The 15,666-nt window shown below is 38.3% G+C and overlaps 1 protein-coding gene across 2 annotated transcripts in view; it reads right to left on the reverse strand.

Moving 5' to 3' along the window:
• STT3B (STT3 oligosaccharyltransferase complex catalytic subunit B) overlaps positions 1-15,236 on the reverse strand; it is a 106,724-nt gene extending 91,488 nt beyond the window's left edge. Inside the window, exon 1 of one of the 2 annotated variants that reach the window (XM_038570618.1) lies at positions 14,908-15,236. In XM_038570618.1, the coding sequence (XP_038426546.1) occupies positions 14,908-15,221 (314 nt within the window). In that variant the 5' untranslated portion in view covers positions 15,222-15,236. Of the gene's footprint in view, positions 1-7,288; positions 7,333-14,907 lie in introns of those variants that run through there. The other variant, XM_038570619.1, reaches the window with a different exon arrangement.
• Between the last annotated feature and the right edge of the window lie 430 nt (positions 15,237-15,666).

Here is a 15,666-nt window from a genome sequence, read left to right on the forward strand (position 1 = left end):
GCCTCTCTCTCTCCCTCTCTGTCTCTCATGTATAAATAAATAAAATCTTTTTTAAAAATTGCAACAAATTTAACCCAGACTTAATATCCCTCCCCTCAAAATACAAAATAATCAAGTTAAAAAACTGACCAAAGACACAAGTATAAAACATAAAAACACAAAGTTGGGATCCCTGGGTGGCTCAGCAGTTTAGTGCCTGCCTTTGGCTCAGGGCATGATCCTGAAGTCCTGGGATCCAGTCCCACATCAGGCTCCCTGCATGGGGCCCTGCTTCTCCCTCTTCCTGTGTCTCTGCCTCTCTCTTTCTGTGTATCTCTCATGAATAAATAAATGAAATCTTAAAAAAAATGATAAATGCACTATGGTAACCAGTCTCCAAAACTGGTCCTAAATAATTCTGTCCCTACCAGTATGACTGATAAGCCTGTGTCTATTTTGAATAAAATATAGAGGAAGTGACACTGACCATTCCACACCTCTTAGTTGGACAAGCAGCTTTCTTGTTTTTGGAATGCTCTTTCTTAGAAACCAGATGCTGCGATGCTTAGGTGGCTCAGTGGTTGAGCATCTGCCTTATTTAGGCCGGGGGAGTGATCATAGGGTCCAGAATCGAGTCCTACATCGAGCTCCCTGTGAGGATCCTGCTTCTCCATCCGCCTATGTCTCTGCCTCTCTCTGTCTCTCATGAATAAATACAATCTTAAAAAAAAAAAAAAAGAAAATCCAGCTGCCATGCTGTGAGGCAGCCTAAGCAGTCACATGAAGGAACTAAGAACCACAGCTGAGCTCCCATCAAGACTCCAGATGACTCCAATCTTAGGCTGCACAGCATCCTAGCACTTCCAGCCCCAGCTGACTGCAGCCTGTTGACACTCCAGATTACTGTAATCATCCCAGCACCATAGCTGACATCATGAAGCATAAAAAATTCCCACTACACCCACAGAATTATGAAACAATGCAATACTTTTTGTCACCAAGTTTTGGGGTGCTATATTTTTGTGAATTTAAACAAAAATTATCACAAAATTCCCAGGTATCTACTCTAGCAACCATCCACACATATACATTAGAAAATAGTTTTTAGTGTTCACAGTAGTATTATTTATAAAAGCAAAAAATGGGAACCTCAAATATTCATCAACCAGGAAATGTATAAATACAAATCAAAGAAAATTATATATAGAATAATACTATTTTTAGAGCTCCAAACAAAGCAAAACAGCAATAGACTGTACACACACACACACACATATATATATACATATATATATATATTTTTTTTTTTTTTAAATAGTGATGAAGGAGATTCGGGCCTCTGAGAGGGCACCAAAAAAAAAAAAAAAAGACAAAGGAGATGTTAAAAACTGTAATAATGGTTTGCTAGTGCTGAGACGAAAATGAGGAGGACAGGCTAAAGAAAAAATATGGATAGATGTGAAATTGGTAATGCCCTAGTTCTGTAGTTGGGTAGGGGTTTCACATAGGTGTTTATCATTATCTTCATAATTACATATGTAGCATATACATTTTAAATGTAATATGCTTTCTCAATAGTTTGATTTATAAAGATTTACATCTTTTTATTATGTTGCAATTCATATCCAACAATTCTAACATGTACTTACTACAATCTTTTTAAAGGTCTAGAATTATTTTTACTTCAAAAGGAAAATTTTTATTTTAAATGCTGTTTATATTATACCTTATTTAAATGCGGTAAATTTTAAACAACCAAAATAAAGTGTACTGAATAAAAAGAAAAGATCCCCCTTTCTAAGTGAGCCACTCATTTTAACAACCTTCAAAAAATATTTAAAAATTTTTTAGTTGCAGGGTGCCTGGGTGGCTCAGTCCATTAAGCATTGGACTCTTGGTTTCGGGTGGCATGATCTCATGGGTCATGGGTTGGAGCCCTGCATGGTTTATAGCTCTGTGCCAGTTGTGGAGTTGGCTTGGGGATTCTCTCCCTCTGCCTTTCCCCCTGCATGTGTGCACTGTCTATCAAATTAATAAATATATCTTGGGAAAAAAAAATGGTAAAAAGGAAGCTTGTGCTTCTCAAGCTAATTTTTCTATTTTGAATGAATAACTGGCCTTTATATTTAAGATTAGATTTATCTCATTTCTCACATATTATTTCATTATCCTGTTCCTTCTAATGCCAGAAAGCTGCTTATTAGCCTATTAAAATAAAGTTTTCTTTAGCTATGGTGTAGAGTAAAAATGATTTTAAAATTAAACTTCCATGAATCTTTTTTTTTTTCAGTTAAGAACATATGCAATATTTTGTCAGTATGTTCAACAAATCCTGTTCACTATAACAGACTTAAAGGCACAATGATGGATAACAGTTTTAAGAAGTACACAAAAACATCCGGTGAGATCATTACAACATATCAGTTTTAGGATTTACAGGAATGTTACTACTATTACACAGAATAGTACAAAGAGCTGACCAGTCATTTTGTTAGAGTTTGATAGTTAAAAAAATATAAAAAATAAAAGGTAAAGGCTTGGGCACCAAGCTGGCTCAGCTGGAGGAGCACAGGACTTTTTATCTCAGGGTCATGTGTTCCAGGCCCACACAGGGTACAGAGATGTTTTAAATAAACCAAGAAAAGAAAAAAAGGTAAAGACTTTATATTTTGGCTTATTTAACTCTCAGGATCTACAATATTCAATGATCCTCCCAGTGATTAGACACAACAAAGCTATTTCTATTGCAGGCACTTTGGAGACAAGCAATTCATTCCATCCCTAATGAGTATTTTTGTTTAGTACCCTTTAACCTCTTGTGGTAAGTTTAAATGAAATCAGTCAGAGCTGTGATGGCTTCCTAAGGTGTTAATTTCCATATTAATTACCAGTACAGGTATCCCCAGCTTTTTGAAAGTTCCTCTACCGCTCCTCTACCGCCACTTTGCCTTCAACTTTACCACACCAATCTACATGAGTACCTACTCTCGATAAGAATTTTCACTTTTACGGAAAATGGTAAAAAGGAAAAACAGTGTTCAGTGTTTATTTTGCAGCATGCCATTAAGGAGGCAGCCTGCATCCTAAGTAGCAAGAATGGCACCATCAATGAGCTCCATCCCTTGGGAACAATACTCAGCATCAAGCCACCATAGCTTTGAACTTTGTCTGTGAGCAACTGTCTCTCTCTCATTTTGTGCATCCTTTAAGCCTATGCCTCTTGTGCATCAGAAAAATGTGGGGTTATTTTTTGGGTCTGGGAACCCCCCCAAAAACTTTCCACATAGATTTATGGTTGCTTTATGCATTTTTGGCTCATAAAAGATTTCATTGGAATGCTGTACTTTTGGGTGGGGGATGTTATAATCAGAGTTAAATAAATCAAGAGCCAAGAAACTAAATGGATCATTAATCCAACCCCACCCAAACTCATCATTTGTATGAATTTAATGCCTACATACCCAATGATCATTTGTATTCTCACTACTCCTCCACATCAAGATATATTTCTCAGGACGCCTGGATGGCTCAGCAGTTAAGCTAAGCGGCTGCCTTCGGCTCAGGGAGCGGTCCCCCAGGTCCCGGGATTCCAGGATGGAGTCCCACGTCGGGCTTCATGCATGGGGTCTGCTTCTCCCTCTCTGCCTATGTCTCTGCCTCTCTATGTGTGTGTCTCTCATGAATAAAAAAAATAAAATCTTTAAAAAAAAAAAAAGATATATTTCTCAACAAGCTCAAACAAAATGCCATCTTGTAAACTTTACTTTTATTGCTGACATGTCTTTTCTCAAGAAAATGAGAGAATGAAAATGAGAAGAAAATGAGAAAATTAAAATGCTTTTAATGTTAAAAGCATTAACTGGTTGCTCTTTTCTTATTCCATATTCCTTAACAGTGAGTTAAAACTTGAGACACTTATCTGCATTGGAAAAAATACTCATTGAACTAAAATCTCCCTCCCCTAAAGTTCTCCTAAGATATTCAGCCAGCCAGCCATTTCCCAATTGCTGATGGCAATCACTCACGCTCACAAATTATTTTTCCATTAGCATTATCACCTCCTTTCTGCATCATCAACTTTCTCTATAAGATTAAAACAACACCTTTATTGAGGGTGAGATTATGACATTCACTACTAGGAGGTTCATCAAAAATTCCAAGGAGGGAGTGGTGAGTTTCCCTACCAACAATTCTCCAACACCTTTGTCCTACAAATCATCTTAATTCTGACATTAAGATAGTGTTAGATCCCAAAAGGCTCAGTGCTACAAGACTGATATCCCTAGCCCTCCCAAATCCCACTTTACATACCAATCACAAGTCCAAGTTGTCACCAGTGCTTCTAACCAACTAGCTATAGACCAAAAGTTCCAGGGACTCCCTCCTTAGGTTCAACTACTTCGGTAGAGCTGTTCACAGAACTAAGAGAAAATATTTAACTTACTAGATTACCTATTTATTATAAAAGGATAGAACTCAGGAACAGCCAGACAAAAGAGATTCATAGGACAAGATCTGTGGGAAGCGGCATAAGGCTACCACACCCTTTCTGAGTACACTACCCTCTCCAAATCTCATATTTACAAATGTGGAAATTCTCCAAACTGTCTTTTGGGGGGTTTTTATGAAGACTCCATCATATTGGTATGACTGATTAAATTATATTGGCCACTGGTGATTCAATCTCCAGCCCTTCCCCCCTATCCAGGGATCAAGGGGTAAGGACTCTTAGTTCCAACTCTCCTAATCACATAGTAGGTAAGTTTCACTGGCAACCAACCAGTCACCATCCTTAGGTGACCTAAGGGCTTTCCAAAGTCACTGCATTAATAACATAACAAAAGATACCATTTTTCCACTCTCATCACTTCGAAAATTACAAAGGTTTCAGGAGCTCTGTGCCAGAAATGAAGATGAAGACCAAATATGTATTTCTTACTATGAATCACAGTATTCAATCAAATACCACAATCAAATCCAAGGTTTATCAAGGTATTACACAATAGAGACTGCCTGGGTTATTACTATCAAATGTGGTTATCTTTAAGGATAAGAATCCATGTTAACATAAATTGAACACCCACTATGTTCCTAATACAGTGTAGGATATTCTAGGATGATTAGAAATGATATTGTTACCCTAAAGGATCTTACCTCTCTATGGTAAATTACTAATAATATTATTCATTAGAGAGGAAAATAAGAACCTTATCACCATAATAGTATTTTACCACCTTAGGCAAAGAACAAATAACAACTTAAATCCCCTTCAGTGTTTTACATTGTACAGATGTTAAAATTTTCAAAATGGCTCTCGCCTATTTGGTTAAATGAAGGGCCCTGAATAAAATTTAACCAAAGTAAGTTTGTTCTATATTGATCAATAAAATATGTATCCATACCTCTCACACAAGGCAAATTAAACTATATTAGATTGTTATTGCTCAAAGATGTATGGCTGACATGTTTCCTAACAGTTAACACATTTCAAAAAATTATCCCTACTTCTCTGGGGAATTCAAACAAGACAAATACTAGAGGTGTTAAAGAAGCTTAAATCATTAGGGTTGGACCATTATTCAAAAACAGCCTAAATCAAAGTCATTCATATTTCTCTCTGGCATTTATTATTACAAGGGATATAGGTGAGAAGGGATAATAAGCATGTGTATACTTTTCTTATGATACTGGGTTTAAATTTTAAGTTTGAATTCTGTAGAAATACTGTTCTAGCTGACTAACTTGGGAGTTTGAAGAAAGGCAGTCCTAGATTTAAATTCTTCAAAAATGCATTACCTACGGTAAACAAGCCTTTATTTGTTTACAGAAGAGATCAACTGTTACCCATTCATGTAGTATGGATTACTCACTAATGGACAGCAGATAAATACCAAATTTTATGAAAATCATTCCGACCAATAAACAGACATGCATTAGAGAGCATTCATGTTTACTATTTCACTCAAGAACTGCTTTCTAATTAAAAGAAAAGCTTACAGGCTAAAATGCATTTCCAATATCCTTTATCATTTGCTACCATATAGAGCCAAATTTCCACACTCACTACAACAGATTTCAAGTTCCTAGATAAAGAATCATGACCTTCTCTTTACTATTCTTTTTTTTTAACTGAAGACTTCCGTTATGAAGGTTCATACAATGCTGTATTAGTTTCAGGTGTACAACGTAGTGATTCAACAATTGTATATATTACTCAATGCCTGACCTTTACTATTCTTTGAATAAAACTTTTTATCCCCTGAGAACAGTTTCTGAAAGGATCCTACTATCAAACCTCCCCTATTCTCCCTGAAGACCAAGACAGTTACTAAATCAATAAAGGAAATAAAGATATGGGAAAGAAAAATAAGGTAGCCATGGAAGACTGGAAGAAGAATACAGAGTAATCCTTTACAAAGATACCAACATATTGAACAACCCATTCTTGGAGTTCTCAATTCCTTTCAGCTCAGATCCCTTTTCAAGATTCTTTCCTTCTTTCTTTCAAGAACTACTCCCTACCTTATATAAAATTCAATATATAAACCTTAAAGTAAACAATAGTTGGCAAAAGCCATAGTTTAAAAAGCAATACTTTTGCATTTATCTGATTATCATTTGTCTCTTCAAAGACAGCGATGTCTCCTCTTTTACCCTCTCTTTCTTGTAGTCTCAGTGTTAGTTAAAAGACTGAATCTCTCTGGCCACTTAGTACTTTTTGAAAAGTTGTCAAGGTTATCTGGAGACAAGGTTGACTCCAGCTCAAAAGATCAATCTTGAGATAATTTTTGATCTCAAGTGAAGAGAAGGATGCTTTCCCTTTCCTACAGGTATTTCCTGCTGCAAAAGAGCAGGCAACCTCCTCAGGGGGGGTAAGAAGCCTGGTTAATCAAATTATTGCTAAATCTTATTGCCACATATTCTCCACAACCCTTTGATCAACGAAGATGGATCTTAAATACAATGTGGAGCAAAAAAACAAGACACAAAGGCTGTAAGTGCATTTATCTCAAGTTTTAAAATAGGCAAAACTAAATTATATTATTTAGGAATGCACACAAAACTGTACAATCTATGAAGAAAAGTATGTAATTACTATATAAGGGAGAAGGGAAGGCAAGCACACATCAAGGCTTCTGAGGTGGTGGCAAATATTTTCTATTGCTTGATCTGGGTGATGATCACATGAGTGTTTATCTTATAATTAGTCATTACATTGTACATTAGGTTTATATACTTTTCAGAATGTGTTACTTTTCACCATAAAAGAAAAAAAATTTTTAAAGACTGAAACCAAACACTTTCTCACCAAAAGCCTTTGCAGAACATTTTTCTCATGCTTATGTAAACATTTAAGACATTTTCAAAGAGTATCTCAAAAACTTCAAGAGCGCTGCCTTCCAATAATTCTGCGCTCCATTATTGTTCCTGTGGATTATACAAGTAGTAAGATGGTTTAATAATTTACCTTAATAATAAAACCTACTTAAATAGAATTTATTCTACTTTCAGGAGTTACTGGTATTTTAAGAATAGGCATGAAACCACTAAGAAAGTAGATCTTAAAAGTTCTCATCACAAGAAAAAAAAATTTTTGTAACTTTTATAAGGTGACAAATTTTAACATCTTACTATCACTTCAAAATGTATACAAATACTGAGAGTCATTACGCCATACACTTGAAATTAATATAATGTTATGTCATTTATACTTCAATTAAAAAAAAAAAAAAAGGCATGAAATAAACATGGCGGTCACAAGGGAGTTTTCCGGTCACAAGGGAGTTTTCCTTGATTCTTTTCACCAATGCCACTCCACACATTTGGCCAGCAATAAACAATTATTTAAGCTGTGCATATATGAGAACTTTAGAAATTAATTATGAATTACTACATTTTAAGATAGTACAGGACATAGCATATGCTACAATATTATCTATCCATGGATATCTATGTATGGAGAGAAAGACCCAATTTAAGTTTAAAAACCAAATTCATCTGAAGTCATGCGTAGAAAGATTGCTAGATATCACTGAAGGAAAGAACACTGCCCTGTGAAGAAATATCTTTACGGGAGAATAGCTGATAATGCCCTGTGAAGAAAAATCTTTACGGGAGAATAGCTGATAAATCTGTAAGGCATAAAAAAGTAGCTAAAAGAAAACCTCAAAAGAAACATTATCAATTTAGTTATCAACTAATCATTTATACTTTACTAATATAAACATAATTTTTCTTTATGTCTTTATAATTTTTCTCTTTAGATGGGAATGAAGAAAAAAGTAAAAAAATATTTGAAAACTTAAAGCATGGAAACCATTAAACCCAATGAAATTACAGATAACTGAAGCACACAATCTTTCTATATCACCATTTCTAAAAAAAAAAGTCAAACTTCACATAAAAACGATTTCATAGCTAAACTTGAATTGCCAACATTTCCAATATTGTCAATTTAAAGTGAGTGGTAGAAACTAGCTTCCCTTCATCTTCTCAAGTAACAATTTTCAAACAACTTCTCACAAAACTCCCTCTAATACAAACAAAGGTGCAAAGAAAATAGAAAAGTATCTAACCAAACTACAACCTTAAAAAAAGTACTTCACTCCTTTGGTGTTCAGCTACTTTGAAGCCCTGAAAACAAACCAAGCCAACATATACTCTGGAAGTCCTGTAGGCTATAGAATTCTGGGTCTATGCTGAACTTCCACCCCATAATTCTCTTAACTGGAATGGTTTAATATTTCCAAACTTCTTATAGTGAACTTTTTACAGACCAAATAAATCTGAATAAAAATAATATTCACTTGGATTCATTCATCTTTTCTTCTCATTCAGCTATTCCCCTTAAAAGCTCCATCTCTGAAAACTCCCTAGTCATTCAGGTTTAAAAACTTGAAGTCATCATCAACTCTTCTCTCTTCTCTGCATCAAAACAAATTAGCCATCATCCAACTAGTAAGCTTAGTTAGCTAGGCATGGATTGTGCCCAAGCACTTTGATAGGCCAATATGTTAAGACTTAGATCAGGGCAGCTGATTAAAAAACATAAATTAAATGCAGGACACTTTCATTTAAGCCTGCCTTGAAGGCAGAGGATGCAGTAAAAAGGACATAGACTTTGGAGACAAGCAGACCTGTGTTATTCAATTCTTAGGGGAATATCTTAGTATCTTTTATCTACAGAAATAAAAGATGTTACCTTATCTCCTCAATTCTAGGATCTAAAATCAAGTTGTTTAGAATGTATATTAAAGTTATCCTGCAACACTAAGTTCCACAGAACAGAAAAAATGTTCACAGATGATATAGTCAATTTAATTACTGTAGCAGTCACAATTCTACAGAAAAGTATATTTCTAAAAATAGCATAAACTTGACCAACACAAAGGCATTCACCAACTTATGTACAGGCTATATTCCAAAGTATGTTTAGATGCCTTTCATGTGAAACTCTTAAGAGTTTCTTTTTACAAAGAAAATAAAATTTCAGTCTACACATGCCAGTTTATCAATATTTACCTAAAAATGAAAGCCCTCTGGCAATTGCTTCTATCTCTTCCAACCCTTACCTCCATCTAACACTTTTTTTAATCCCATGGTATTGTATTGACACCTTCTATATCAATTTCTATATCCCTGGAAATTATTCATGTCATAAGTAGGTCCAGTGAGGATACAGAAACTTCCTCAGAAAAGAGTAAGTGATTTACAAACAAAAAATATCTACCAGAATCAGTAAAGGAGTGAAGATGGGGTAGCAGGTTAACCATTTACATTTTTTTTTCCCCTTCAACATTATTATTTTGGCCCATGCATGTATTTATAGGTCCTGTATTATTTGAAAATGTTTTCACTTTTTCCTATTTATTGTAGGGACTAAAAGAAGTCACTTTTGCATTATCATCTGGACAAAACACGGCAAAAAAAAAAAAAAAAAAAGCATAAATATGACTCAGAGTAAGCAACAGGCTGACCAGTAAGAGGCTTCTAATAACCCAAAAAGAATTTAGGTGCTCCACAATAAATTAAGTCTAATAAAACCAACATCATACCATTCTAACAACTTAAAGAGTTTCTTCTGAGACATCAGATTTGGCAAAGTCAAGTCATTTAACAGACCCGCATTAACTTATGATGTACTCAGGTAAGTAAGTTATTAAGCAAAATCTAGAAAGATTAAATCTTGATTCTAACCTGCAGTCCAATTGAGGATGATACAGAAACAGTATTTGTACTCATTATGTTCAAGTAATCTAGAAAACAAATGTTGTCCAGAAATAAGAGATCCTCTTAATCATGGAGTTGGAGAACAAAGAGAACACTCTTCATATTACAGTGAACGATGTACTATCAGTGTCTACAAGCAGAATTTAAAAGCAGTATTAGAAATATATGACAGCAAATAAAGTAAAACACGAACTACAGAATCTAGGTGCTGAGAAGTGTTTACTATAAAATTCTTTCAACTTTTCTGTATGCTCAAAAATTTTTAGAATTTAACAATTTAGCAATGTACTAATCTGCTGAATTGTGGGATGCTTTATACTTTGGGTTAACAGTAGTATGGTCCCTAAGAGCATTAGGTTTTCAAAGTAAGTAAAAATATGATTGTCACTCTAGAATATTAATCTTGCCAATATTTCTGAGAGCACATATGCACTGACAAATACTAAGATATTAAAATGAAGATAACTTTTAACATTTTCTCATATCCCAAAATACTCATAACCTACAGGGAGCATAAAAATCAGAATCAGATTAAGTATAGATAGGCTATTAAGTTCCCCCATATTCGTTAACAACGAGGTCAGAGCCCATAAGGAGCTTCTAATGCTTGGTCTACAACCAGTGTTATCTTTAGGCAAACTACTCCCGGCAGTAAGAGGTCTGCAGTCTTACTCAAGTTAAGCTCTCAAAATATGAAAATCCCGAACAAAAAGGAAAATTTCCAAACTCTTTGCTGTCAGATCCTAACATCCCAGGACCTACTACCACATGTCTTATGAAACCTATGATTACTACCTATTAAGAACCATCACACCAAATGGGAGCAGGTCTGATCCTATTATCCAATGTAGCTGCTCAAGACACTCCCTGAACCTCCACCCTAAGTGTTCTTGTAACTTACAATGATCTTAAGCTCAAGGCTAGAAAAATTGTAAATTACAATGAATCCAGTGACTGTATACCTGTTCTGAACTGCAGGTGGACTGCTGTTGCTAATGATGACAGTCCAAGTAACTTTTTAAGATTTGAGATGTTTTTTTCTAGAGCTGGTTTTGTTACCCCTTTTGTCTTCTTCAGAACTGAGGTCAATAGCCTCTTTTTTTCATCTGCAAAGTGAAGAAAAACATGGAGACCTCAAAGTGTAGGAACTAGTTGTCAGCTCACTAACAGCTTATGTTCCATGGGTTTATCAATCCTTTGAAAACATGTTTGCACTAATTAATCTATTTATATCATAGTTTCTTCGAAAAACTATATTCTAAGCTTCAATTCTAAACTGCAGCTTTCTGCCCTGCAAAAAGACGTCTGCCGCCCTTTTACAGCTAACAGCAGCCAAAACTCAGAGAGGCTCAGAGAATTCTCTCTCAAGGGCTCTAAGGAGAACCCACTGCAACTTGTGCAGGCAGGGAAAAGGCAGCTCTCCCTACATAGGGAGCTATGGGCAAAGCTACCACAATTGAACAAGAGCACAGTTATGGAAAAGGTATTTGGTTAATATAATGTAAAAGTATTAATAGTCGCAACAAAAGTAAGTAGAAATTACATTTTGCTCCAGATAAAAAGATAAAATTAGGCGCTGTTAAACTAGTTGCTCAACCAAATGTTTGGCAAGTACAGACAACATATTCTCAAACTGCTTCCTCATGTCTGATAAACTCAACTGATAAGGGGGGGGAATTACTAAAGTGGTGAGGAGATCATACCACAAATGTTGCTAAGTTCTAAAAAAAAAAGGGGGGGGTAGTGTACTTTAAAATTCAGTAAACATATAATATCCAATGTTATATATCAACCCTTATAAAACCGTAAGATTTATAAAATAAATAGAGTGACAAATTTAAAAAACAAGTATAACTTTGTGACAATGAGTCACCTCTGGCAGCTAACTAGAGTCTTACGCAATTTGAGAACTACTGTAAATTATAGAAATAACTCTCAATCAAACTGAAAAAGTAAACTTTTCACTAAGAAGACTTCAGAAATGAAGCCAGTAACAGAGATATGAAAAAAGGGAAGAGAAGGCCAGAATAAATTGGTTTGTTGATATAAATGTGAAAGAAATGTTTAAATATTATTGAAAGTTCATGTCATTGCTGTATGTTAAAATAGTAATCTGAGAGACTCCGAAGGTAGTGTAACACTAGAGTATTAGGATTAAAGATCAAACTGTTGGTACTCCTAGTAGCTTTGAAGAAAAATTGCTTTAAAAATCCAAAGTAATAACGATAGACAATCTAACCCTTTTCAAAATTTTTCAAAAAGAATGGATTATAAGAATGAGATACCTAACTACTTGAGATCTTCAAAAGACATGAAAAAAACAAAAGTGAGGAAACTAGGGATTTTTTTTTTTTTTTTTGGTCTGAAAACTAATTTTCTCATTAAGTCAACCCAAATTATACCTAGACATTAAATTTATAATGGCAAATCTCTGCTCACAGTAAGGGATAGGGACGATTCCTTTATTGTAAAAAAAAGACTGTTTAATACTAATGACAATTATCTAACATTATAAACAGGAGCATTTAATCAAGAATATAATAAAATATAATTATCAAAACTACCAGTAAGCAGAAGACCTAAATTAAGTAGATCTTTAAGAACAAACAGGTGCATATACACCTTTAAATTAGTGTATATGAATAAAGTTCAAATTTCATACCTTTAACTAAAGGACAGTATTTCTGAAATGTGTTTCTATACATGAAAACATAGAAGTGAAAGAAATTTTCACATGGATTAAAAAAAGGTTATGCTCTCCAAGCATATTCTTGAAACTTGAAAAACATCGACTTTTATAATTCTCTGCCATACTTTAAAAAAAATAGAAAGGAATACTATCTGTGAAGCAACCTGATTAAGACTTCATAATTACAATCCTCAATTTCAATAGTAATTTTTGGCTGACTTGATGCAGATTTCTAATCTTCCTTCAAAATAAGGGAAAATAAAAATCACCTTGTATCATTCAGTTGTGAATTTTTCTGCAATCTTTAATTTCAGCCTCAAAGTTCTTACTAAACAATATCCGGCCTTTACAAAAAAGATATTCTCTGCAGAAATAACTATTCACAATTTTTGTTACCCTTCATGTTGGGTCACCATGCACTTCTGCTGCTGTAATCTAAACAGGCAACTTTCTCTTTTTACACTGTTCAGTAAAATATTAGCAGTTTTCATTTTCTGGTTCCAATTTCATTTTTATCTAATTTGCTTAAGTGTTTCAAACCTAGACTCAGAACACTGTATCTCGTTCCTAAGGCTTCACAGTATTTTCTTCTATGATTTCAAACAACATAAAACTCATTTTTTTTAAGTGTTAGAAAAAAATTAAAACCTCTTCAAGGATAATGTCCCAGTGATCAACTGTTGACCTAAACCGAATTCTCCATGAGTGGGCGGGCCTCTGTTGTATTCAATAGATGATGCATTACCAATTTCTCTATCTATAACAGAACTTCTTCCTATCTGGTATTTTAATACATAGGTAATTCACTTTCCCAAATATTTATAATCCATATATTAATGGCTCAAGAAGATTCTCTCTGTATTCAAATGAAAAAAACAGATATCCTAAAGTTTAGTTAAATCTACTTGTAAGGATATATGATTAACTCAAGGCTGACAAGGGGGTCAACACGAATCAAGTTAGTGCAAAAGGCATAGGCTCAGGTATAAAACAAAAACAAACAAAACCCAAACAGGCTGGCAAAGCTGGGGAAAAATTTAAAACCATCTTCCTATCTACACGGTTCACAGACCAGTGCAGTGCCTAAATTAGCTAGCGCTCTTTATAGGTTAGTTCCCTAACACATTCAGGTCATTCCGGCTGTTCCGTGCAACTTCTGGATTATAACCTAAGGCTCCCCATCACTGTGGCAGTTTGTTCTCTTATCCACAAACCTTCCTGCAGAGACCAATAAAGGAACTAATGCCATGCTTTCGGATATCGTGCCTCACACACCTCGGGTGACAGTTGGGCTACCGGGGTGATGGTCTTGCTCTCAAAAGCAACACAACATAATCGGGGAGCAGTGAGGTGCTTACTGAGTGCACTCAGGGGCCTTGGAAAAAAGCCACTCCTGAAAATACCTAACGTCAAATACATAAGAGTGCCTACCTTTCAGATCACTTTCGGGGATATTATTTCCCTTCCTACACCGCCGCGCTCGCTCTCTTTTCCCCTTCTTGTGTAGGAGAGCAAAAAAGGAGGCACCGTAAAGGCGTAACACTGCGAGGCTGGGCAGACGGGCTCCGGCGCATCTGGAGTCACCTCCAGCCGCCACAGGGCAACCCCTGGGCGATCCCATCTCCGGCAGCAGAAACGCGCCGGTCGAAAGGAGAGAACGCGAGAGGCGCGGGCGGGGAGGCGGGGAGGCGGGGAGTCCGCCCCGAGTCGGCCGAGGGGAGACCCGCGGGCTGCCGGCGCGGCCGCCCCGGACTCAGCCAGCCGCGACCGCGGCGGGGGACTCGGCTCGCCGTCCCGGGGGGCCTCTCGGGGGACCCCGACGCCCCGCGTCCGGCTGCGCGGGGGAAACTTCGGCCCCGGGCGGGGGGCGCGCGGGGAGCCCCGGGACCCTGGCGGCGGCGCGGGGCCGCGTCCCGGACGAGCCCGGCGGGCAGAGGCGCGGGTCCCGGGGCGCCGCGGGCCGCGGGCGGGGGAGGGGGAGGGGAGGGGAGGGGCGGCGGGGCACTCACCACGGGTCGAACTCGTGAATGATGCTTTCGAAGCGGATGACCGCGAAGAGGCGCGAGCTGAAGCCGGCCAGCCAGGCCAGGAAGAGGATGGTGAAGGAGAGCAGCGACTGCCAGCCGGCCGGCTGCGACAGCCCCCCGGACAGCCCCGCGGGGGCCGGCTTCGGCGGCGCCACGCCGCCCGCCGCCTTGTGCGCGCACTGGGCCCCGGGCCCGTGGTGGCCGTGCCGGCTGTTCCCCAGGGCCATGAGGCCGCTCCACGGGGACGAGTTGAGGGACGACTTGTGCTTGCTCTCCGGGGCCGAGGGCTCCGCCATGTTGTGCCCCGGCGGCGGGTCTCGCTCCTCGCCGCCGCCGCCGCCGCCGCCGCCGCCGCCGCCGCCGCCGCCTGGTGCGAGGGGTGCTGGGCGGGGACCCGGAGGAGGAGGAGGAGGAGGAGGAAGAACGAGGAGGAGGAGGGAAGAGCGCCGCGCGCTCCCGCCCTCAGCGCCGCGCGGCCGGGGGACAGGGGGTGGAGGCGGCGGCGGGGAGTCTCCGCCTCAGCAGCGGCCGCGGCCGCCGCGCTCTCAACTCGGATGGCCCTTGCGCCCCACTAGCCATCCGTGTCCCCCGTGCAGCTGCGGCAGCGGCGGAAGCCGACGGGACGAGGGCGCCAGAGAAGAAGCGGCAGACGGAGGCGGCACCACAGCGCCGAGCAGCAATGACATTCCCCCTCGCGCCGCCGCCCGCCCCGCGGAGAGGAGCAGGAGGAGGGGCCCCCGG

The sequence above is a fragment of the Canis lupus genome, chromosome 23 (assembly GCF_011100685.1).
Source record: "Canis lupus familiaris isolate Mischka breed German Shepherd chromosome 23, alternate assembly UU_Cfam_GSD_1.0, whole genome shotgun sequence".
Classification (NCBI taxonomy): domain Eukaryota; kingdom Metazoa; phylum Chordata; class Mammalia; order Carnivora; family Canidae; genus Canis; species Canis lupus.